The sequence below is a fragment of the Xiphophorus maculatus genome, chromosome 14, assembly GCF_002775205.1.
Source record: "Xiphophorus maculatus strain JP 163 A chromosome 14, X_maculatus-5.0-male, whole genome shotgun sequence".
Lineage (NCBI taxonomy): Eukaryota > Metazoa > Chordata > Actinopteri > Cyprinodontiformes > Poeciliidae > Xiphophorus > Xiphophorus maculatus.
The window spans coordinates 26971285-26998073 of NC_036456.1; the positions used below are offsets into that span (position 1 = coordinate 26971285).

The 26789-nt window shown below is 36.9% G+C and overlaps 2 protein-coding genes and 1 pseudogene across 3 annotated transcripts; all 3 read right to left on the reverse strand.

The window, feature by feature from the left end:
• Positions 1 to 265: 265 nt before the first annotated feature.
• LOC102238425 lies at positions 266 to 4282 on the reverse strand (annotated as a pseudogene).
• Positions 4283 to 8574: 4292 nt separating this feature from the next.
• Positions 8575 to 12436, reverse strand: LOC102216616 (cornifelin homolog A-like). The gene is made up of 5 exons (XM_023346884.1): positions 11972 to 12436; positions 11176 to 11260; positions 10580 to 10696; positions 9782 to 9936; positions 8575 to 9043 (listed from the first exon to the last, which is right to left on the reverse strand). The coding sequence occupies exons 3-5, from the start codon at positions 10683 to 10685 to the stop codon at positions 8924 to 8926; spliced, it is 381 nt and encodes a 126-aa protein (XP_023202652.1). The 5' UTR covers positions 10686 to 10696; positions 11176 to 11260; positions 11972 to 12436; the 3' UTR covers positions 8575 to 8923.
• Positions 12437 to 14029: 1593 nt separating this feature from the next.
• On the reverse strand, positions 14030 to 20173 carry LOC102221151 (placenta-specific gene 8 protein-like). Of its 2 annotated transcripts, none has more exons than XM_005810406.2 (4): positions 19908 to 20173; positions 18562 to 18668; positions 18271 to 18425; positions 14030 to 14605 (listed from the first exon to the last, which is right to left on the reverse strand). In XM_005810406.2, exons 2-4 carry the CDS (start codon positions 18659 to 18661, stop codon positions 14432 to 14434), a joined length of 429 nt encoding a protein of 142 aa, XP_005810463.1. In that variant the 5' UTR covers positions 18662 to 18668; positions 19908 to 20173; the 3' UTR covers positions 14030 to 14431. The 2 variants fall into 2 exon arrangements, with proteins under 2 accessions (XP_005810463.1, XP_023201737.1); XM_023345969.1 differs by having other exon boundaries at positions 18562 to 18673.
• Between the last annotated feature and the right edge of the window lie 6616 nt (positions 20174 to 26789).

Here is a 26789-nt window from a genome sequence, read left to right on the forward strand (position 1 = left end):
ATTTTCACTGCTCTCTGTTCTCATATGTCCGTTTTAAATTGGTGCACACATTTATGGCTATGTATTTGCTGCCAGGAGGCAGGAAAGGAGGCTTGATCTCCACAGAGGAGTAACAAAATTACTGAATACAGAAGGGACAGTATTTCATGCTGTAATTTGAATTAATTTATGTTCCTGTGATAGATGAGAACAAGAAAGGCCTTTAGGATGGCTCTTGAAGAATCAAATAATATGGGTGAAAGAATCGTCACGCTCAAAAAAAGTATTAAATTCAACATCTTTAATTAGTTGTGGACAGAAAGTCTTCCGCAATACATTTTTTGTAATCAATTAGAATTTAAAATTTCAGATTTGACAAATAAGGATACGGAGAAAACACTTATGTTTGTTTCAGTAACAGATCAGTTGCAAAAGCACTTTAGTTTTCTCAATTCATATGTCCAGAATTAACATTTTAATGTAGTTTAGATTAGTTTTATGGTCTTAACGCAACATTGAATATGAGGAAGAAATGTTGGTATATTGCACAGCTTGTTGTTTTTGCTTCAGCTACAGGCAGAACCCTGTAGCAAAATTGTATATTTATAAAAACTGAAGTAATTTGATGAATTACTCTGGTTTGATCTTCTTGCTGGACCTCTTACAGCAGAGTAGCCTACAGACAAAGATGAAACCCCAGATGGAGGTTCCAGTTACAGCCAGTACAAAGACTGCTACATCTAGGCAGTAGTAGGAATACCAAGGCAGACTGAAACCTGCGGACTGCAGGTGGGCGGCTCCTTTGTTCCTGATGACATACTCTATCCAGAAGATGGCTGTGTCCATTGGAGACATTGGTCGGTCACGGTGTAGCTGAGAGAGACGTTGAATGTTTTCATGGTAAGATGGATTCTCCAAGATGTCCTTTAGAGCCTCCAGGAAATTGTCTTTGGTCAGCGATCGGACCTCCACCATCCTAGCTGCTCCGCGAACTTTCAGTCGGAGTAAGTTGTCAAATTGATCAAATAGGAGGGGCAAACCCAGAACAGGAACACCATGATAGACGGCCTCATACATGCCATTGGTTCCTCCATGGGCTATGAAGACTTTAGTCTTAGGATGTCCCAGGAGATCATTCTGGGGAAGCCATTTCACCAGCTTGGTGTTTTTGCCCAAAGATGAAGGTTTGTCACCAACAAAGCGCCAAATCACTTTCTGAGGGAGCTCAGCAAAAACAGCAGCAATGGCTTCTGTGATCCCATGAGGCAGAGCTGACACCAGTGTTCCCAGTGACATGACCACCACCCCATGTTCCCCAGAGCTCTGCATGAATGCCTCCAACTCATCAGGCAGAGGTTGAGCCTCCTTGCACTGGAAGCCCCCTACATAAACCATATTGGGCATGGTGGGCCGAGGGAACTCAAAGATAAAATCTGCCCTGAAAAGCCAAATATCAGCTGAGAGCTCCAAAGACAAGAAGTCAGTTCCAGGAGGGAAGTATTTCTGGAAGAGATCTGAGTATGCTGGGTTAATGATGAAGTGCTGTTCATAAACACTGTAGAGATAATGCAACATATTCTTTATCCTCTCCTGAAAATCCATTTCATGGTGAAGTTCACTTCCAGATATAGGAACATAGGAGACAGGAGATGGAGCGATAGTTAGATGACCTTCCCCTGTATTCATCCAGCGGACATTATAGACCATTGGAAGCTTTAGGTAACTACCAAGAATCACGCCTAAAGGAAGTGCTGGGTCTGTCAATACTATGTCAAATTTAGTATCCTGTAACCTCTTCATAAGCACAACATCCTCCAAAATTTTACCAGCTGATTTTGCCAGAATCGTATGACCATCTCCTAAGGCAGATGTGAGCAAGTGCTGTTGATAAAATGTGCGTATAAAATTGGGATAGCTCCGTCGATACATGACATCCTGGATCATTGTAATGTAAAAGTCTCTGTCTGCGTCATCCTCCAACATTGGAACATTAATGGAGGTATAAATGGAGGAGTTACTGGGGATGTACCAACTCTTAGCAGAGCGTAGAACTGTGATTTCATGGCCTCTGGAGTGAAGCTCTTCAAGGATTATTTTCATGTTGATCCAGTGGCTGCCATCAACAGGCACCACCAGTATCTTGCTGCCTCCACAGTAAGTGGATGGGAGTAACAAGATGCAGAGAAGTGCCAGGAATACAGAGGCAGTGGTGGACATTTCCTGGGGGTAAAAAAGGCACAAAATTAAATAATTGTTAGCTAACCTTAAAAGTCAAATAGTAGCACATTTTATCTATAGCTCTATTATATTTTAATGATATGTAGAGGTGGATGCACTTCCAATAATATGCTATAGCAGAGCTAATTAATTGTTTAGCTTTGAGCATATTTTCTAACTTTAATAATGTTTAGTGCACTTGCCCCAATTAAAATTTTCCAGATAAATTCTAAAGTGCTAATTTACTTGCTTCAACATAGAACAAGTTGTGTTGTTCTATGTTGAAGTTTGACTGTTAATAATTCGAGTTGTTAGACGCTTATATTCATGCTCTTATTTTGGAGTCTGTCTACACAGCAGTTCTGTTTCCTCTCCTCATGTTGTCTTTTTGCAGACACTTTTAATAAGTGGCAAGTAAACAACAAGTGAACAAATGAGGTAGAAAAATGCTTACATGAACAAACCAAGGTTGTTAGTTAAACAAATAAATAAAAAAAAATCACTTATATTAATTATTTTGACAAGCTTTTGTGTTATATGTTTTTCTATCTTGTATGAAACATCAGAACTATCAAATTACAAGTATTTTATAGAGAACCCCATAAAGCAGGGAAGTTGCAAACAGCTCAAACTGGTAAAACAGCTGTAAACTGAGTAACCAAACTTATCTGTTTATCTCATTTACTTCCACTTGGAACAAGGCTAGGTCACCTGCCTTGAGTCATATAGGTGCATGTTATTACTCTGTAACTCAGATGGATTAGTATGAAGAAAGTGAAAACCTATTTTGTCAATTCTCAGCAGTAAAAACAAAATTTAAGTCAGTTTTTGTTTGAAGACACTTGGTGTATTCTGAAAAGTTTGAATAGAGCAATTAAAAGCAGATTTAGGTGCACCATGGTATAATTTTAGAGCATGTCAATGAGTAGATGTGGTCCTAGTTACCATGACAACAGAAGAAAACCCAAAGGCTTGAAAAAAGTGATCGCTTTGTGATTTAAATTTAAAAGTCGTAGCTTTGTCCTAATTTATTTAGTTAATTTTCTAAACTGCTGTGTGGTGGGCCACAAAAAAATCAAGGTCCGCAAATGGCCCCCGAACCTCACTTTGAACAACCTTGATCTATTTAATGTATTTCTAGTGAATTTAGTTAATACAATAAATTAACTTCTCAAAATTATCCTAATTTATTAACTAAGACTATACAAACACACGTGCCTGTAATGCACCTCCTTTTCATGGGTCATAAGCAGTGCCAAAAACCAGTATGTATGTGTATTTTTTAAAATATTCTGTTTTTTTCTTACATTTGTGTAATTGTTACATTTTTAAAATTTGCTATAAAGAAATACAGCACACAATATACACACCAGTGAATATGGAAAAATAGTACATTTTAAAGCATAATTGATCCATAAGTGATCAGTACTCAGTTTGGTTTTAGTGCTGTTTGTTTATACATATAAAGGGTTTGTTAATTAACTCACCTGACTGTTGTTGCACCCGATTCCCAGAGTGTAATTTGTGCTGCCAGTCCTCGGTGAGCCAGGATAATATTTGATACTTATTTTCAGACAGCTGAGCTTTTGTACAAAGATGACCTCAGTTTGTAATCAAAGTCCAGTTTGTAGATTAAAGGTGAAGTCATCAGAGTTCATGGCACATTTAACATCAAATATTACTCGTGAACATGGTAGTTCAATGGATTTATTCACTAATTTCCTTTTGAGATTTGATAAAGGAGTATTTCTTTGAGTTAGTAGGTGTTGTGTATTTTATTGTTTCATGTTATTTCCCCAGTCAGCCTGTTCAGTTTGTCAGGCTGAATTAATTTGCACACAACTCAGTTTTTACACACCTTGAATGAAACAAAGTCCAGTCTTTGGGTTAAAGGTAAGACACAAGCACTTATCATGAAAATTGCATTGGTTAGCAAAATGATGTGCATGAACTTAGCACAAAAAGTACAGTAGGCAAGTTTATTTGTTTAGCACATTTAAGCAGCAAGACAGTTCAGAGTGCTTTACAGGATGAAAACAAAAACAATACATTGCAGTGGGATAATAAAGGTAAATAAAGAAAAATTGGACTATAGACTAAAATTTATTATTTTTCAGTCAACATTAATCAAAGGCAACTCAGAAAATGTAACTTACACCCCCTCTCCCGGGACACTGTTAGCGGTAGACATGTTCTGAAAAGGAAGAGGGGCCCCAAATCAAATTTTACCCCCAGACCCTATGTAACCTTTGGCCGGCCCTGCTGCAAGGTTATATTTCTGTACTTTTCCAAACCGGTCACTGAATCAAAAGCAAGCTCTTACATCCTTTTTGGTTGCACACAAGAAATGCTTCTGGAACACAACAAAAACCTTCCAAAGAGACGGGAGTGGCAGGGGAAAGAGAGAAGGAGGAAGCAGCAAGGTCATACAGCGGAGGGAAAATAACACGGGCGTTCGTGATTACGGCGACAGATCGAGTCCCAGCTCAGTCATATCAGCGAGCCGCAGCCTTTCCCTCCCCTCGCTCGCTCGCCCTCTGAGGATTTACACAAACCACAACAAGAGTGGGACAAAGGTGATCATAAAAAGGTGGCTGCTGTAAAGGTTTTACGGTTAACTATTAACCCTGAGGAGAAGCTAGCATTAGCATCTGTCATCTTACAGGTACAGGATGCATACTTACTGTAATTTTAGTAATTATTAAAGCTATGGTGATTTTTTTAAGAAATAAAACTTATGCAGAAATTTCAAGTTACTGTGAAGTAAGAATTGTAGTCAGTAAGAAAAGCACTAGTACAAAATAAAAGTAAAAAGTAGCCAAGAAATTACTTAACAGTAAAAAAGTATTTGAACACAACTCAAGTCCTAAGTATTTGATCAAATTATTTAATATTAAAGAATTACATAATCAGATCGATAAAAATTTACATTTATGTGGAACCAAAATGAAAATAATTCATATAGATAACAAAATATGGGCAAAAGAAACATTTTTCTAGATCAATATGGAACTTTAACAAAACCTGCAGGTGTGTGTCTGGTGAATTTTTGGTTAAAACATCTTTTTTCCTTCATTCATTGAAATTATTCACAGTGGAATCCAGTAAATTTACTAAATTAAAGAGCAGCAATACATAATAAAATTACTGTAGTAAAAGTAAAAAGTACAGTTTAGTAAATATACTCCTAAAAGTAAATTTTTTCCAAGTGAAACTGAGTAAATGTAACTAGTGATTTAAATCAGCTTAAAAGAAGCATCTATGAAGAAAATAGTCAGCATGTAGGTGTCATTTACTGTTTGAACGTTAAAAATGTAACTAATAATGACAAAATGTGGTGTAATGTAATCGGTTTTAGTCATGCAGTTCAGTTTTTCAAACAGATGTTTTAAGCGTAGGCCTTTCTTCCCTTTACAGCAGGTACTGGTACTTAATCAACTGTAGGGGTGAGTTTGAATGTGGTGGGAGCTTTAGCACCCTCTGGTGGATGGGAATGGGAATAAACATGCAAAACAAAGTAGAGAAATGGAAAAAGTAGCAGAGTTTGTACTCAAGCAAAAGTCTCAACATGTTTTTAAGACTAAAAATAGTCTTTTTTTAGTGCAAAACATTTTAAATAAGACAAAACTAACTTATGTGTAAATTTTCAGCAAGATATAGCAGCTTGTTTTAAGTCAATAATTCCTTAATATTGATGAAAAAAGGACTGGTTCCATTGGCAGATTGTTTCACTTATAACATGGGGAAAATGTCTTGTTATAAGTGAAATAATCTGCTGTGATAATAAAAATCTCTTAGCAAGTTTTTGAGTTTTTGCAGTGGATCCAGAAATTTTTCTCAAATAAGAGTAGCGATACTTTATAAAAAGAAATTAAAGTAAAAATAAAAGCATAGTGTAGTAAAGCTTATTTTTTTCCAAAACGTTACTAAAACAAATGTAACCAGTTACTACAACTCTCCCACTAAACATACAACATAAACTACTCAGTCTTCCCTTGAAGTTGCATCATTATTTATTCTCCATAGGAACAAATAGTTTTCATAAACAGCATGGATAGTTTGTGCATGTGTAATCCAAAGTTTCACATCAAATCTAGATGCCATAAAATAATCCACAGTCAGAGCAAGCTGACATTTTGCATAAGAAGTAAAAATAGCTGCAGCTCAGAGAAGAAGTGGGAGCTGCTTGTGAAGGCTGCAGCTCTTCCTCCTCTCAACAATGAGTCAGGCTTAAAGGATGAATTTCATCATTAAAAATCATTTTCATGTTTGGATCGAGACATCCATCCAACACCGGGCTGCAGAAAGGATCTAGCCAACACAGAATTTTATCTTTCTTTATTATTATTATTATTATTTACATGTAAAAAATGCTAAATACAAAATATTTTAATGAAATGTTACAGTCTGATTTCTAAGTGGAAATAAATAAATATAGCTCTATTCCCAAGAATTAGAACTCTTTAAAAAAGAGAACATTTAATTTAGTCTAATATATAAGTGCCTCTAAGTCTGTTTTTGTGTAAATATTTCTGGGTTTCTAAAAATAAACCCCCTAAACTCTGGTTAATTAAAGATTAATTTGTCTGCATCATTTTTGATTCATAAAAACTTTATCCTAATTTCTTTAAAGTGCATCACCATGAACTAAATTTGTACCATTTCTGAACTGAGGTCAAAGGCCACACAAAATCATTCTAAGTGCCACTAATGGCCCACGACCCACACTTTGGACACCCCTAATCTGATGCTTTTCTTCTGTTTTTGTTCTGACTTGACTTGAATAAAATCAATTCTGAAAAGAATGTCCAGGTTGTTTTTTTCTTACTTAATATTTGAAATTCTTATTTTTGAAACTTCATGTTGAGTTCACCCCGGTTATATTTATCTGATTTTAAAATGGTTTGATTATCTGAAATATGTGAGACAGAAAAGCAAAAATAGAACAGATTTTCACAGCACTGCATCTAAAAAACACCTTTAGTTTGTTTTAAATCATGTTTTTTTGTGAGGATATGTTTAAAATCTAATCTTTTCCTCAGATAAGGCCCAACAAGTTGAGACTGATCTGCTGATTTGTGACGCCGCCCTCTGCTGGAGAGGCGACGCAACTCCCAAAATACAAAGTTGATAAAATTCCTTCACATCAAACTTTTAATATTAAACCAAGAATAAACTGATAAAACTCTGCACTGCAAAAACTACCTTTTAGTTTCATTGAACTGTTTTATTATGATGTATCTCCAATTTTATGAAATTTACAATTTATTTAATAGGTAAAAATTGTTAAACTTCCTTCTAATCGCCAGTTTCTTCTTCTGTAGGATGTTTTTGTCTTCCAATGAGACATTTTCACACATTTAAAGTCTCATAACGAAGTACTGGAAACTGAAGCACTCGTATACGTTTGTTGCCATGGTGACTACTCAATCAAAGGAAGGTCTGCAAATAAAAACAATCATTACTGTTTTCCTCAAGCGGTTCTTTCCATATTTGCCACACCTTGCACAAAGTTTGACACAGAGCCCAGATATGTGAGCAAATCTCCCTGGAGACACTCAGTTCAGCTCTGAGGCTTTTCCTTCCTCTAATTGTTCAGCATCATGAAACGGATCGGTCCAGCTCCCATATCGCTCTTCACACAGCTGACTCAGACGCCAGGCATGAACTGTGACTTGGTTACATGTTAAATGAAACACACCAGAACCCCCACAAGTCTCTGGCACCATCACTCAAAAAGCTAAATACAGCTTAAGATCATGCTCAGCAGTCAGCGGTATTTGGGGGACCTCAGAAATCTGGATGTAAGATACCTCCAACCCTACCGACATATCGATGTCACGTCGGTATGAGGTGGGGTTTGCTGGTAGGGTTGAGGGTTTGTCTGTAGGGTTGGGGTTTGTTGATAGGGTAGAGGGTCTGTTTGTTAGGTTGGAGGTAGGGTCAAGGGTCTGTTGGTTGGCTTAGGGTAGGGTTGGGGGTTTGTAGGGTTGGGGGTTAGGGTCAGAGGTTTGTTGGTAGGGTTGCTAGTTTGTCAGAAGGGTTGGATGTAGGGTTGAGGGTTTGTAGGGTTGGAGGTAGGACCTGGGATTTGTCAGTAGGGTTGGTAGTTTTTCAGTAGGGTTGAGGGTTTGTAGGGTTGGAGGTAGGGTTGATTGGTTTGTCACCTTCAGCATTTTAGGGACCTCAGAAAACTGGATGGAAGACACCTCTGACCCCACTGACATACCGATGTCATGTCGGTATGTCAGTGGGGAGTCTGTAGGGTTGGACGTAGGATTATTGTGTACATATTAAATCTTGACGGAAACATAACTAATATTTATTTCCAGTTTTTATTAGGAAATATACACAGTTTCAAACGATTGCATATTGAATATTATTAACTTAAAAGGCAAAGAATAGGCCTTATATTCCCAGATATACATGCATATTTGTTCAACCATTACATAAAAATGGTAAACAGAAGTAAATGTGTGGAAGAAAGCAGTATTTTCTACAATAAAGAGAAAAAAAATGTGAATGCATGGCTGATAGTCAAATATTTCCGTATTTTCCATCCTTTGTTCCTTTTCACTCAATGTTCAATCAGATGTTCCTGGAAACACGTGAAAGTCTCTCTTAATCCAATGAAGCGTGGCGACTCTTTGGGCGCCAGCTCTCTCCGATGACGGCCATGACGTCAGCTTCTCGGGTTGTTGATGAGGGAGCGGACCATTAGTTCTGATCAGGCGGCCGCGCTGACAAACACCACTGGGTTTTGTCTCGTCTTGATCTCTCTGGATATCTGACACCAAGTGCAGGGCCCGCAGAAGCTCGCATACACACAGTCGCTGCAAACGCTTCCCTGCGGAGAACAAAATGTAAAAACCACACAGCAGAAAGAGTTTACAAGAGTTCAAGATGTGAGCTGGAACTGGTTTCAGATTATCTGAGGTCAGATAAACACTGCCGCCGTCTCGGGAACACTTTGATTCTTTTCTGTAAATAAACAAATTATTAAAGAGGCTGGATGAGTTCAAGGTCATTATAGTTAACTAAAACTAAGAACATAACGAAAACTGAAACTGAGAGAATATTTCCATTAACTGGGATAAATAGAAACGGTAAATAATTAATGAGTTTATGAAACTAACTAAAACGTACTGAAGTTATAGATTGATATCCATTGTTTTTGTGTTTATTAATCTGTTTATTAGCCTTTTGTACTGATGTGAAATAAATTTTTACGTCAGCTGTCGGCAATTTACGGCATTCCATAATCCACCTGGCGGCAAAGACGCTAGTCCACAAAATGGCGGCAGTAAAGGTTGAGAGGAAAAACCAGGCAGTTTGTTTTTCAACAATAATTGAATACATTTTTTTAATGGTATCTTCTGTTGAATATTGAATACCCAATCAATGCTAATCACAATACTTTGACCTTTCTGAAAAAAACTAAAACTACTATTATAACTAATAAAAACGAAACTGAATTGAAACAATATTTAATAAAAACTAGCAGACACACTCTAAAAACTAAATAAACTAAGTGTATTAGACAAACAAAAAGTCACAGACATGCAATATAATTATAATGAAAAACCTCGATGCCGTATCTCTGGCGGATGGACGCCCGGAGTGCCGTGGCCATGGGCGGGATGAGTCCGAAAGCGTCCAGCAGGGGGAGACAGAGACACTCTCCAGCCTCCTTCGCCGTCTGGCAGGCGAAGCAGGGAAAGCACCAGCAGGCGTAGCAACCTGCAGGAAGGACAGGCGGGTTGATGATGTCGGGGTGAAAGGTCAGGCTGCTGGGTGAACCCAGGAGGTTACAGATGACTTCAGAGATCAGAGACGAGACGCTTCTGTCCTCAGATGAGGACAGATTGATTATCATCTAAAGATGGACGCCCTGATTCCAGATCAGTCTGGAGGAAGCTGAGTCAGCAGACAGTCTGTCTAACAACTCAACCATCAGTTTGTCCGTCCGTCCGTCCATTAATCCATTCTTTGCTCTTTAGGTTTGGAGGTCTCCGTATTTCTCCTCAGACTTTTGATACTTTCAGTTTGACGTCCCAAATTCAACATTTGTATCGATGTGGTTAGAAATCAAAGGAGCTCATTATTTGTCCTCCGTCTTCTCGTAGTTTGACGTTTGATTCTGTATCGTTAGTGACACTTTTATCAGAAACCAAGTTTTGTCAGAGAAAAGAAACTGATAAAATAACTTCTACTTTCTGCTCGGCCAAGTTGACTCTAAGGGACAAAGCCTGATTGGCATCATGTGTTAGCTGCATGCTCCAGCTTTACCATTCTGTTTTAATTCTGGTTTATCTGGTTTATTAAAATCTTCATCTTGTTAAACATGCTGAGCTAGCAGTTACTCTTACTGACTCGTACTCACAGAGAGCGCTGTCCTGGCAGCAGTCACAGATGCCAGAGGACCACTGTCTGGACGCAGAGGTCATGGTGTACGCCCGGGGTTGGGTCGCCTGGACGTCGGCAGACATGTCTTCAGCTCCTGACAAAAGGAAATAAAAAGGAAATAACAGTCCTAAGTTATTTCTAAATACATTTTACTCATGTGTAGGAACATGTTGCAGACTAACTCAATAAATGGCAGACATACTTTATATTCATTTTGTTTATAGAGTAAATAGTTTAGCTTACTTTTTGTTCTGTTGTCTCTTTAATATTTCAGATAACCTAACAAATCAGATTACAAAACATCAGATTAAGTAAAAACCAAAACAGCAGTTTTTTTTTTTTTTAAAGTAGCAACCCAAACCAACCTGGCTTTATTTGAAAACATAATTGTCCTTTGAGGGCAAGTTACAACCCAACACATTTAAAACTGTTTGTGCCAACAACTTTTGTTTCTGAAGGGTTTTTATTACCAAACAAGATGCAGAAGTTCCAAGTATTAATCCAAAACACACAGAAATAATCTAAAGCCTAATCCTGATTCAGAAATTTAAGGTTACTCTCTTTGAGTCTTACCTCACCTGTGGTCCAGAAAGTCTTACACCTGAGAAGAAAACATGACATGTGGCAGAGGAAGCCTCTTAACGACTGGTTTGTCCAGCTGGAGAGAGATCATCAAAATGACAATCCAACGTCAGACAATGAGACAGTCAAAGTATTTTTAACTGTAATCTCAGAGATCTTGTTCTTTTTAAATAGCCACAGCTTTAACCTATTTTACTGTCTTCATGGTTAAAGATGTCTGATAGAGGAAAACAATGTTCTCCACCATCATGGCATCCACAACAGTGATAAAAGCAGGTTATCTGGAGTTACTGTACGTCATTGTGTTCTCACATCAGTGCTGATGTTTTGTTTGTAGTTGTTCAAAAAAAAAAAAGCAGTTTGTACATTTGTGTCTGAAGAGTGCATCAAAATAATCCCACCTAAAGTAGCTTGATACTGAAGCTAAATGTAGTAAAGCTATTAGCCAACATTTAAACTGGCCTTGTTCCAACAATTTTGACTATTTCTGACTTTTTAAAATGCCTTCTAAAAATAACAAAAATAGTGCAATAAGTCAGTTTGCAAAGATCTTTTATGAAACAGTAAATTTAACATGTCATCCTTTCTGAAAAAAATAGAATAAAATAATATATATATATATATATATATATATATATATATATATATATATATATATATATATATATATATATATATATATATATATATATACACAGCAGGGTTTCCCCCAGTGCATTATAAGCCTGGCGGGCCCGTCTGAAAACTCAAGTTTTGCTTTGAAGAAGACGACATTTGAAGAAAGTACCCATGAAGAGAGCGCTGACCAAGGGAACGATTTCTCCAATCTCTCAATAAAACCAACTTCCCCGGCTGGGGTTGCTTGCTCTGTCGATGAGAAAGTTCTCTCAGAAACAACAGATATTGTAAAGAACCAAGTCCGCAAAAATGAAGAAAGTGACATTGACAATTTTTGTACGTTTTCCAACGCTTCAAAAAATGGTTGGATTAACGCCAGTTTTCAAGGCATACTGAACTTGAATTTTACCAGAAAGTGCCTTTCTCAGAATCCCCAGAAGTTTTTTGAATCGTCATCAGCCACACCGTTATGTGCCAGTCTCATCTCTACAGCCGTTCACAATCTGGGAAAATATTTTTCCCCACTGGAAATGTCCCGAGTTCAGGTGGAACTGAGAGAAAGTGAACTGTCGTCTGACTTGGGTAAAGACTATCAAACTTCAAACTTACTGGAAGCTATTTTAGACTGGCTAAATTCAAGCGACAGAAACATGGATATGCTGATGAACAGTGAGAAGACCTGCGTAAAGTGTAAGGGAGATTTCCTAGACCTCTTGAACAGCAGTCCCCTTGTTATTCTGCCTGCACTTCCTTTCAGCAACATCGCCTCTCTGTTTAAGTTTTGGATGGATAACAGTAGGGAAACTCACTGTTCAAACTGCAAGTCAGTCTTTAAAAGGAAACACTTCCTAAGTAACAATGAAGCGATAGTCTTGTTCCTGCGACAGTCGGCCAGGTCTTGGAGTCCAACAGTGATTCCAAATGCAACGCTTGACGTGCCCGGACAAAGTGGAAATCAGCTGTACCATCTTTCCTCCATCATCTGTTGTGATTCGGAGCTGACCCAGTTCTACACCTACCTGATCCGTGGACAAAGATATTCAAGGCTGATGACGACGGTGTTAGGCCTGCATGTGGCCACGGCAAGGAAGACATTCATGAAAGGGGATTTGTTTACATTTATGAGAAGTAAACACCAAATGTGACGTCCTACCCTGCTCTCCCTCTCCAAAGCAGCCAGGCAGTTTTTCTACGGGAGCCAGAATCGTTAAAAGTTCTTGCTGAAAACACTGGATGGTACCGGCTATTTACTGAACACAACACAACAAAGTTTTTGTACCAGTAGCTATAAGATATTTGAAGTTTTGCGTCTTGTTCGTGGTACAGCTCTTCCACATATGGCTAAAAACAGTAGGAGCAAGCGGTACCGGAAACCATCTATGTGGCGCAAAGTTAAACGGAAGTACGTCACCACTACCTGTGGCATATCTGCTGTTATTAAAGAGAGTTTAAAAATGTGACTCATCTGTGCGTAGCAGCTAGCTGCCTTGTCCCGGAGCGCTAACGTACAACAAAAAGTAATTTTGTAGCAGCTATGTGTTTAACTTCAAACATTTAAGGACATAAACTAACAAATAACTAGTTTGGAAGATTTTTTTTTTGTCCCATCAAAACCCGATAGTAAACATGCTCATAATTTTTGAAGCACCTGAAGTTTGTGCGACTTTTAAACTGTTATTTTTATAACTTGCCAGCTAGCTTAGCATCAGTGTCTAACTGGGACAGAAATATCTGAACATTTAGCTTCAGTTTGTTAGTTTTATTTATGCTTCTCCGCTAACCATATTTTAAGTAAAATCCTTTAGGTAGTGACCAAAATAAAACACTTTAGATCCGAGTTGAACTGCTAGAGACTTCCGCCAGCACCAGGGGGCGCCATAACAGCCCTGCTACACAAAGAACACAATATGGAGAAACGTGTTTGAGCAAAACATGAACTTCCAGAACAACTCATGGTTTTTGTTCCACACAACAACTGATCTCTAAACTCCAACTGAGTTTGACACAAAAACTAGTTTGTTCAAAGAGTTTTCCGCCGACGCGATTATATTTATTTACATTGTTATGAGAAACTAGGGTAAAATCTTAAAATTCAATTTCTATCATTGTTTCAGGTGCTTACAAAAAACATTTAGCCTCTTTTTCTGCATTATTTGTATAAATCAAGGTTTTTATTACAGCTTCAAGATATTGTGCAAACTGAAATTGAGACAAAAAAAATTATTAAGCAAACAAAGATTTGAAGCATATTCCTGAAATAAAAACAGTTTCTGTGAGTTTTCAGCGCAGAACAATTTCCTAAAGAATAAATTTAACACAAATAACTGATTCGGTATTTCAAGCAACAAAGTGAACAATTTTAAAAACAAAAATAGTTCTACATATTTATTTGTAGACTACTTACGCAACATATTCACAAGTAATATTTATTAGAGACACTTTGACCAAAGAAAACATTTTTTTTTGCTATAAAGAATCCAAACAGTATAGAAAAAACAGAAAGACTTTAAATAAAGTTTAAATAGTTTGAACAAACTGGACTTTTGTCTGTTATGTCCCTGCAGGCCAAATGAAGTGTGATTAAATCCTGACTTCCTGCCATCAGGGAAAGAAAGTTTCCCCGAGGCGTCTAGACCAAGTGCGCCCCCTGCAGGGAGGTCAGAGCAGTGTATCTGACTGTGGAGGAGGCCGGAGGAGAGGAGGCGGCGTGGGATGCTGCTCTTCTTTTCAGCTCCCTGGAGATCTGAAGCCAAGATAGCGTGTAGCAGCAGCATCCGTACAGGCAGTCGCTCCACACGCTTCCCTGCTCACAGAGAGAGAGAGAGAGAGAGAGAGAGAGAGAGAGAGAGAGAGAGAAAGAGAGAGAGAGCTGAACATCAGTGGGAGGCCCAGGCAGAAAGGTGAACATTTACATTTAGGTGCAGAAGACACATTTTTCTTGTTTTATAAAGCAGCAGAACCACCGTTCACTTCTGCTAGTTACCTGAAAACGAGCTTTTGTTGCCCCTCAACAACAATATTTTACTATTAAAGGGGATCTATTATGCAAAATTAGTCTCAACTGCTTGGAAAAAACATCCAGCTGTTTTAATGGTAATAATTTATAATGTTTTGTTTGAGCCGTTTCAAAAACCTTCTGATTGGTGAGTCACATTCCGTTACCTAGCAACCCCAGCCAAGCCTAGCCCGTTACCTAGCAACCCAAGCAGAGTTCCAGAATGTTTGGTCAGCTAGTTTAACTGGTGGTGTACAATGGCTGCTGGAAAGACAAGTGTTTTATTGTTTACTTTACCACGCAGAAAACACTTGCTGAATTCTCAGGAGGCTCTACTGATGCTTTTCAAACATGTACAGTAGTTGCGCATCTGTTTGCAGCCATTTTAATGTGCACCACCAGTCCTGTTACTAAACACCACCAGTCCTGTTACTAAACACCACCAGTCCTGTTACTAAACACCACCAGTCCTGCTACTAAACACCACCAGTCCTGCTATTAAACACCACCAGTCCTGTTACTAAACACCACCAGTCCTGTTACTAAACACCACCAGTCCTGCTATTAAACACCACCAGTCCTGTTACTAAACACCACCAGTCCTGTTACTAAACACCACCAGTCCTGTTACTAAACACCACCAGTCCTGCTATTAAACACCACCAGTCCTGTTACTAAACACCACCAGTCCTGTTACTAAACACCACCAGTCCTGTTACTAAACACCACCAGTCCTGTTATTAAACACCACCAGTCCTGTTATTAAACACCACCAGTCCTGTTATTAAACACCACCAGTCCTGTTATTAAACACCACCAGTCCTGTTATTAAACACCACCAGTCCTGTTATTAAACACCACCAGTCCTGTTATTAAACACCACCAGTCCTGTTATTAAACACCACCAGTCCTGTTATTAAACACCACCAGTCCTGTTATTAAACACCACCAGTCCTGTTATTAAACACCACCTGTCCTGTCATTAACAGTACAAGTTGTGCTAAAATCTCTTCTATGGTATTTTAATGTCTGCAGGTTCAGATGAACACAGATCTGATCTGCAGGAATCACCGTACCTAAACATCGTAAAACACTGTAAAACATAGGCTACGTTTACTTTGCCTAATGATACAGACGGGTGTGATTATATATTAGATTGTTGGATATTATGGATAATACTATGCGATGTTGTTACTCAGCTTGGTACTTTAAGTTATGTTCTTGAAATGTGTGTTAAAATATCGTTCTATGTGTCTCTTTAAATTTGAGCAACTGAATGGATGGATGGATGGTTGGATGGATGGATGGAAGGATGGAAGGATGGTTGGACGTACTGTGGTAAAAGTGTTTTAAATTGATCTAAATTTTGGATGAAGCTGAATCTTTTCTTTCTTTCTCTCCTTCATGATCGTCTCTCTCCACCTGCTGAGCCTCTTTTAGTCACTTCTCACCTCCACCATGACACGTCTTCTCCTCCGTCTCCTCCTCCCCATGTCTACCCGTCTCCTGTGGACACGCTAGTCCACAATAAAGACGTCCACAGAATGTGACAAACTCCCAGCGTTATGTAAAAGCGTCGACCCTCGCTGTGATTTCATGTGGGAGGTGACATGAACACCCAGAATACTTTCACCGCCCACTAACACAGCAACAGGTCCAGTGATTTAAAGACAACTGCTTCATTTTGTCTAAAAAAATGAAGAAAATAAGGCGGCCATATTGGATCAATGACCACCGAAGGATCTCATCTTGATATCAGCCTCCATTTCTGTTCATTCAAAACATCAGAAAGCCCAATTTGTTGACATCAAATTAGCTACAAAGCTAAATTATCAATAATTTAACATTTAAATGACCAAATTATAAAGTTGAGTGGAAGTTTGAGTCATTTAAGGACCAAAATGACAATAATTCATTTGTGTATGGTGAATTTTTGTGTAAAACAGTTTTGTTTTTCATTCAGTGGGTAGAAAATCCACAAATATTTGGTAAAAAGTTACTCAAGTACTGAGTAAATTATCTAATTATTAATTACTTAATATTTTAAAAAATACATCACCAAACGGCCCAGAATATGAAGTTAAATTGAAATTTTGGTATTTTAAAGAAAGAAATAACATTAATTCATATAAGTAACAAAAAAATAACAAAATCAGGCTAAATTAAATGTTTCTAAATCAGTTTTTGTTTTATAAACTTATGAAATTTTAGCAGAAAATGCAGGTCTGTGTCTGGTGAACGTTTGGTTAAAACATGTTTGTTTTTCATTCAGTGGGAAGAAAATCCATAAATTTAACTCAAATAAGAATAGCGATACTTAAAAAATACTCCTAAAAGTACACAAAAATAAATATAACTGAGTAAATGAAACATCCAGCTCTGGATGTTCTGAATACCGGAGCTAAATGAACCTCTACTTTTATGTGATAATGTTGATCAAAAACAAGCAACGATATAAATCTGTTGCTTTGTTCACAGGATCCGTGCCGTGATGGCTTTTTGCTTTTCTCCTCTGGTGGGAAATCTGCTGCTTTACAAAACAAACAACCTACAGGTTTGGACCCGTTTTCAGAAGAAGTCCTGGCATCGCTCTGCAGCAAGCGTCAGCCCACTCCGCCCTCAGAGGAGCCAACATTTCCAGCCTCCTTCTCTCGTGGCAGCGCTCCAGCCTCCGCCTGGCCTGCAAACACTTTCAGCCTTATCTGTCCTCCTCACTTTCCCAGAAAATAAAAACAAGAAAATGCCTCGCTGCGCTTCTGCAGCGCCATTGACGAGCTTTTTGCTATTTGCATGTCAAGCATCTGCATGGAGAGCTGATGGCTATCATCTCTGGTCACGCATTACGGCAGGCCGTTTTGACATAAAATCAGTGTTACATGATTCCAGATATCTGGAATTAGTTATTTATGACTAGACATGCTAAGATATCTCTAATTAAATTATACTGGTAGAAAGTTGGATGGAGCGTAAAGTCAGTTTCGTCTGACTATAATTGCTACTCTTACTTGATAAACTCTCTGCATTCTCGGCTGTCAAACTTTCATTTTGGACCAAAACCATGAAAGTTCTTAAAGGTCCGGTTGTGTTGATAAAACCGTTTAAGCTTTTAAAATATCAATAAACAGCTGTTTGTTTCAGCGTTCAATAAGTGTTTCTTAAAATTAAATAATACTGAACATCTTTTCACACAGATCAGTCCATCCTGGATTTAATGATCACAGATTTTGTGGTGCTAATTTAAAAATATTTTATGATATTTGCACTTTACATGTTTTTCCCAAAATATCTGAGTTTTTTCTAGGAAATTTTCAACTTTGAAATGTTCAAGTTTTTCTTGAAATTTTTCTGAGTTTTTTGGCAGAAATCTATTCCTTTTGCTTTTCTGTTTATAATATCCCTAATTCGCTGTCGGAGATGTCAGCCTATAAAAATGTAAATTGCTGTAAAATGTGTTTTTATGTGAGTTGCGGTACCTTTATGCCGTAGCGTTCCCTGACCGAAGCCCTCATGGCCAGAGAGGCCGGAGGAACGCAGCTGATGCAGTCCAGCAGAGGCAGGCAGGGCCAGGCGCCGACCGCGTTCGTTACCTTACAGGTAAACAGCGGGAGGCAACAGCAGGCCAAGCAGCCTGCACACACACACACACACACCCACACACACACACACACACACGCACACACACGCACACACACACACACACACACACACTGCTGAGTCTCCTCACACATCCCAACAATCCCACTGGTGTTATGTTGTTCACTCACAGTCTCCGATGTCTTTGTAGCACTCACACAGTCCGGTGCTCCAGGCTCCGGCCTCTTTGACCCGGTTCTGTGGCTGCACACTCACCACATATCTGGACATGGTGCAGCTGCTCTACCACAGAAATATACATAAAATATAACATTCAGATGAAAGACTTGATAGATTGAAATGATGTTGCATTATACCAAATGCTATTTATGGTACCTACTCATTGTTTTCCCAGAGCAACCAGTGATCTAAACACCGAGCACAACAGCCATTAAAGGGGCTGAATTATGTAAAATTGGCTTTATTTAACTTTACGTCATGTTTTAATGTTAATCCTTCTTAAAAACAAACCTGGAGTTTTACTCTGATTCTTTCATGCATGTTTTAGAAATCATTTGATGTCCATTCAGCTGTACAAAACGCCTGGTTGTACTTAGCCCCGCCTTCTAGACGTAGCTCCTCCTCAGAGCTTCTGCATTACAGAGATCCTTCAGACTAGCCAGCATCAATTAGCAAACACCTGGTGGGACTGTTTATCAGCTGACCTCACTATGGGAGATACTTCTCAGTGAAACGCTGGGAAAAACATTAAAGGGTTAATAGAGGAGCCATGTTGGGATCACTTCCTGAAGGCGGAGCTTAGGAAAGAGCAGGACCGTCTTAAAGAGACAGAAGCCAAATTTCAAGGTTTTAAATTATGAAGTAAATTTTCTTTAAGTCATATTTGATGTAAATGACATTTTTATAACAACTGAAGGTAACACATTTTGTTGTAAAATAGCACTATGTGGCTGAAAAACACATAATACTGCCCCTTTAAATAAATTAGACTAAAGTTAAACATTTTTAGAGTGAACTTTTGTGTATTTTAACTTTCCAAACCTTTTGTGGTGTTTTTAAAGAAACAAATCAGGAATTTGCATCACACATTAACTTGTATTGGTGGTCTTTTCAATAAGACTACATAATGTGAAATGGTTCAATTAAAGGAGAAATTGTATATTTGGCATTATAGCTAAAAAGAAAACAGGAAGTAAGCAGAATATATTTGAATTAGCAAGTTTTATCCAAGTAACCCATTAAGACCAATAAACATTAATTCCAGTTACAGAGAAATCAAAAGTAGAAAATGTAAATGTTGGATTTTATGCTAATTCTGATTAGTATTTTTTTTCCATCATAAGTTACATTTTAGTTCCGGTTTTTAGCCACAAATCAAAATGAAAGGACAGAAAGAGTCCAAGCATGTGGGTCCAGGTCAAACTGGTGTTCTCTCAGAAATGATTCACGTCCCAGTTCTCCAAACAGAAACTGAAAATATAAAACCAACATTTTAATATCTTAAACTTGGACTTACCCGTTTTAAGAGCTGGAATGTCCTGAAATCCAACAGGGAGCAGTTTTATTCTGGTTTATAAACGACTGTCTGTTGTTTCTGTCCTCCGTCTTTCTCTGTGTTTTGGTATAAATACGAAACAGTCAGACGGTAAACACGGCGCCACGTTCCCACAACTGTTAACTAACCATGTGAAATATTCAAGGAACTGCTTACTTCAGAATAGAGAATATTTTAAATAATTAACAGGGAAATTACTATTTTAGTCACACTGGTCTAGTTTCTAATGTAAATATCTTAGTACACTTGAAATAAGACAAATTAATTTACAAGTAGCTTTTTAACAAGATATAGCAGCTTGTTTCAAGTAAATACTTATTTAACTTTATTTATTATTGACTTAAACAAGCTCCAATATTTTGCTGAAAAGTTGCTTGTAAGTTAATTTTGTCATATTTAAAGTGTACTAAGATACTGCATAAGAAACAAGACAAAAATACTTGGTAAGATTTTGTGTTTTTACAGTTGGAAAACCATCAAAGTATAAGATCTGTCACAACGACATCAACTGAACTCTGAATTACATTTTCACAGTTGTATTTTCACATAAACAACACATCGCAGCCTGGACATATCTGATCTCTCGTTGTTCTTTTAAACGCAAGCGTAGCAGCTATCAGAGGAAAGACGCAGTCAGGGAAATCTCACCCGTATTCAGCTGACCCAAAATATAAGGACTGGAACTGACACAAAGGATTGTGCAGTAGATTTGCAGAGGTGACATCCATGACACAGCAGAGATAAGCATGGTTCACATGTCCTCTCAAATAGAGGCACTGATTACTTAAACCAAACTGTCAAAGGCAGAAAGTAGCAGAAAATAATGCGGACTGATTTTACATGCCATGCGAAAAACAGGGAAACCGTTTTGAAGCAAATATGTCTGATCTGCCTATTTTATAAACAAAACGTTGCTACATAGCTTAGCTATACTCATGAAATGACCCCACTCTCACTAGTGAAGCATAAATTGTTATCTAGAGAATGATAACAGCTGGTTTATCTTCATACAAATCCATTATTTTAGATTGTTAGCATCCTTTTTACTCCTTATAGACAATAACCAGTTAGCTTTAAATCAGCTGTTGAATGGATTTTGATAGCTAAGTCTAGGTTCTCTGTTAAAGAGTTAAAGTCTTTATCTTAAGCTAAGCTAACACTTATCTTAACTAATGTAAGTGTGGTAAAATTATACACTTATCAGTTAAAGTCTTTATGTCAAGCTAAGCTAATACTTATTTTAACTAATGTATGTGTTGTAAAATGATACATTTGTGGCTAGTAAAAGTCTTTATGCTAAGGTAAGCTAACATTTATTGTTTTTACAAATATGTGTGGTAAAATGATACCACATTTATTAGCTAGCAAAAGTTTTTAAGCTAGGCTAACATTTGCTATTTTACCAAATTCTTTTCAACAAAATGGGAAAAACTTATATCAGTTTATTTGGGAATTGTTGAAAATAATGTTGTTTTTCTGGTTCATATCTAATGTTATATATAGAAGCAGACTGATGTAAAAGTGGCGGGAAAAAAATATCAGCTGCTGGAGATATTACTGTTAGCATTATTAGCCACTACAGCTTCAGGGAAACGGCTAGCTTACAAAATGTCATAAAAAATGACAACAAACTGGATGTTGTGTGTTGTGGTTAGTATTGCATCAGATGTTGAGTGAACTTTGTTAGCTTGAACCAGGACTGTTAGGCTAGGCTAAGTTTGTATGCTAAGCTAGGCGAGGCTAATACCATGATGGGTGCTTTCTGATCATTTTTATTTAATTTATCTAAAAACTTGGTGAAGAAACAATATTTTCACTTTGTACCAATAGAAATTGGACAATTCGTTCATTTTTAAATAATATTTCTTTATTTAGCTTACATAAATGTTTATATTCAAACTATAGACTAAAAAAGTAAAAGGCACTCATTTTGTCTCTGTAAAATGTTTTTATTAATAATAATATAAAAATAAGACAGATAAAACAATTAGCAGAGTCAGAATTAAGAATAAATTTGTATTTAAAAGGTAAATTTACAAATGTATTATTTAATGAAGTACAAGTATCATAAAAGTATTTACAAAAACGAGCAAAAACAAACTGAAAACAGTTAAAGCATTGAAAAAGTCTTAAAAGGATGTCTTTTTTCTTTTACAATCATTGCATTTTTGAAAAAAACTGTTGTCTACTTTAAGAGAAAATCCTTAATTTGCTCCTACAACTTACAGCTTTTAATACAAATTGATTCAAATAGTTTTAATGTTTTGTTTTCATCGCTCTCACTTCAATCCCCCTCATTTACAGAACCGTTGCTTTGGAACAAGGGAAGTCACAGAAACTTTTCATCTCTTGGGTTTCTGCAAAGTTAGAGAAAAAAAAAATTAGACAATATTAAAGAGAGAAAGACAAAACATGTTTGTGCTCCACTTACTATTTTTGTTTGTTTCGCAGCAGAGGCAGAATTTCAGGGCCTGTTTTTTCATGTGATTTGTGGGGATGAGTCGCTTTGGGCATTTCTTTGCTTTGCGAGGATGGACTACATCTGCAACACGCACAATAAAACGAAACCAAAACATAAAATAAAATAAAAAAACAGATGCAACACAATGAAAACTTGCAAAACTGGTCCTAACTCACCTGTGCATCTGCAGTCAATTATGTCACGTTTAGTAAATCCAACAGAATGAAACTCATCACAATGAGCTGCAAAAACAAAAACACATAAAAAATACATGAAATAATTCAGTGCATCTTCAATAAAACAAACAAGAGTTATGAGATGTGCTTTTCCAAATACACAGAACAAAATTTAACATAAGTCAGGATTTTTTACCCGTCCTGTCGGAGAAGCAGTCGATCAGGACGACCAGCAGCAGAGCGGCTCCTACAAGCTTAGCCATGTTTTCTGTTTTCGCTCCAAAGTGACTGAAAGTTTCTGCAGAACCGCACCAACTCAGTCTGTTTTATACCAGAACACATCCGGGTCCGTTTGGTCTCTAAGATCAGTCCTGGCATGTTGGGAGAGGCAGGAGGGGGTCGGGATGTTAATCTCTAATCTCTGCTCTTAATCATTTATAGCGTATTTACCCTTAGATACAGGAGCAGACTGATGAAAATGTGGTGGGAAAAAACTGATAAGCACATAAAAACAATGTGTTTCATTACTAAATACATATATATAAATAGAATAATACCATTAACTATATACTTAAAAATGATCCGAAAGTTTCTACAGTTGTTTGTCTCAGATCGATTCTGGTATGTTGGGAGAGGCAGGAGGAAGTCGGGGCATTAATCTCTAATCTCTGCTTTGAATCGTTTATAAAATTCAACCAAGATCTAAAAGGAAGCATGTAAATTATTTATCATCTGTGCTGTTAATCATTTGGCCAAAGCGCTGGCAGCTACAAACAGAAACTTGCAGATAGAGGTCACTGTAGTATTTCCAATCTTATGCCGTTCCACAGATTGTGTCGGCTCCACAGCATCACAGATCTTCCACCGTACTTCATGGCTGGTATGATGTTGCTTAAAGATGTTTTTGATGATGGCGCTCCATAAAATGTAATGTTTGTTCTCAAATTGGTGACTGTATGATGTTTTTGTGACTTTTTGTTTTTATGTTTTCATGATTTAAAGCATCTTGAACTGCCTTGTTGCTGAAATCTGCTACACAAATAAACTTTGATTTTCCAGAAAGTCATACTTAGTTTTGTGCAAAGCCCTTCTGCAATTTTTGTTTTGTTTTCTGCTGAAAAGCTCAATATTTATCTAATTTAACTACATCATAAAGCTACGACGGAGTATTAGAGCCAAACTCTGACACTAAGTCAAAACCAGAATGTCAAGATTAAAATTGAAATAATGTGAAAATAAAGTCATATTACGAGAATAAAGTCTGTATTATAAGAATACAATTGTAATATGAGAATAAAGTCATAACATTACAAGAAAAAAGTTGTACAAGAATAAAGTCTACGACTATTCTCGTCAATCTTTTACTACATTTTTGTAATTTTGTGACTTTATTTTCTTAGCAAATCCTTAACACTCCATCATATCCTGTTAAAATGTTATTGTAGCAGTTAGCTCCATGTTTACCACTAATAATCATGATTATTATATGATTATGGTTTTTATTTCTGACCTCAAAAGGCCATAGTAATAAATTTCTCTATCAGTGAACTTCAGGGATTTTTGTTGTTGCCATTTCTTGGTTTTAAGATTAACACAAGTTTGTCTTAAGGCCATGATTTCCTGTTTTTAACATTTTGAAGAGTGGTTAAACGAAATTGGTCTGAGTGAAATAAATCTAGAAGATTCTAGAAACACTGAATAATTTAACAAAAGTATAGATTAGATTAAAAATGCTGTTTGTAAAAGGAATCGTTTAGTATTTCAGTAAATGTGTAATTTTTCCCCTCCTACTTAAAGGAAAATATTTTATTTATTTATTTTTTGCATAAGATTATGCAACACCAATTTTTATACATCTTTATTGAAAGTCACATCAGCCAATAAAAGAAACACAAAGTTGATCAAAAAGAGAGAAAACATAAAAAACAGTAACAAATTACCATCTAATTACATAAAACACTTTTACTAAACAAACACTTTAAACCAGCTGCCAGTGTAACATAGTTCTAGTTTAGTAGATTATTTTAGCTTTTATTGTGCTAACTCTCATACTTATTAGATCTATTTTAAGATTTTAATCTACTTTTACTTAAATTTAGTGATTATTCTTCTGATAATTTATAGCTTGTGTAACTATTTCATTTTAAATGTGCTTTAGAAATAAACTTTAACCTTGAATAGTTGGTAAACTGTTTATTACTTTTACTTGCACACATATTTTCCACTGATGTTGTACTTTTACCTTCGGGGAACGTAAAGTAAATGTTTTGAATCACCTAAGCTGGACGTCTCTGCAACAGCTAAGCTAACATTACCAATAATTTCCCACAAACGTTGCATCTTTTGAATCTCTGGGAACCTTAATAATGTTTTAAATGCTGAGAGTCTGCAAAAACTTTCACCAGTTGAACAGAAATAAACCTGAAGTAATTATTATTTTATAGAGGAACGATCCAGAGTCAACCAGCGATCAGGCCTGAAATCTGAACATAGTGATGGACTGAACATTCAGAGACACATAAAGATGGTCGCAAAGTCAGTCTTCTATCACCTGGAGAACATTTCCAGGATTTAAAGACTTTAAAATATTTCTGTTAGTTTATAAATGACCAAATAAATACATTAAAGATCTGCTGCTGTTGTTTCAACCTTCCAGACGTCTCAGGTCTTCTGATTTTATTCCGCTCTGCATCGTCCAGAACCAGAACCAAACATGGAGAAGCAGCATTCAGTTGTTCTGCATCACTGATGCAGAAAAACTCAATCCTGCCGGAACACTGAGTTCCTTTAAATCAAAGCTGAACTCCGTCTGTTCAGAGTTACTTTTGATTAATAATAACTGGAACATCCATTAATTCTAACCTGGGTTTCACCTTTTAATAACTTCTCTTTATTCCGCCACTATAAAGCAAAGTTTCGTTTTTATTTGTTGTTTTTAAACTTTTAACTGCCTTGTTGCTGGTATGAGCTAAACTGACTCAACTTGAATGAGTTTGAGAAATGTTTAGCAGCTCGTCTAATTAATCAGTGGCAGACGGGAAGAAAGGTTACAGTTTTACCATCTTTTCCACCAAACTTTGTAAATTGAACTCGTCTCTGGTCAACAAAAGCCTGTTGTTTGCTAAAATGTTAGCAAAAAAAAAACAACAACATCTGACTAATTCACGCCTTGTAATAGTAACAAATTTCTCACCATTTATCTTGTATATTCAGCTGACTTTAAATTTTCTGATCTATTCACATCGTTATGGTTTCACTCCGGCTGCCGCCCTCATTCATACCACTGCTGAGGCACAAACATTGTACTGAAATACAATAAAAATAGTTAAAGCAAAATGGAAAACATAAAAACAAAACAAAGATGTAAAATCAGAGACTTTGATTAGGCCATTCCGTTCTCCCTCGTTTATAACGGCGTTGAAGGAAAACACGAGAAGCCGCAGTACGCTTTCATGGCGTTGGATCCTGCAGAGGAACAAAACAATCGGCAAATTACTTTTCTTTATAAATTTTGATTCATTTTAAAATAAATTCCAGTGAAAACGTCCGCAGGCAGCTGGACTTACTCTGTCTCGGGTTTCCCTTTATCCTGCAGCAGAGGCAAAGCTTCAGCGTCTGCTTTTCCTCCTGGAGATATTTGCCTGTTTGTGGTTGGTGACATTTTTTAACTTTGAGTAAACCTGAAAGAAATGAAAAGGAACAGGGGTTGATAGTTGTTTTGCTAAACTATCATTTTTCAAAAGAATGTTCCTGCGACCTCTGACCTCTTGAACAACACTGCAACTTTACTCAACATCAGTATCAATTATGTAGGAAAGAACTGGTGAAAATGTGTGCATAAATTGTGATATTTCAAGCTTTTTAATTGATTTCTTCCTTTTATTTTGATAAAATATCTAATCATTTTGGTTGGGAAATAGTAAATGTATCAGTTTTGATACAAGAAAATTAGAAATCCAGATGAAATTTTAAATAAAAAACATCTTTAAACCATTAATTTAAATAAAAAAAACAGCTTTCAAGTATTTCTTGTGTCAGGATTAATGCTTTTAGATGTATTAAAGTAATTAATTATTAATTTTGATTAATTTTACTCACCATTTTCATTTCCTCCAGAAAGTTTAACCTGCTTTTCTTTACAATCAGTGGGTATCAGTGGGTAGGGACACTTTATTATGCCAGGGGAAATCGCTGCAATGGAAAAAA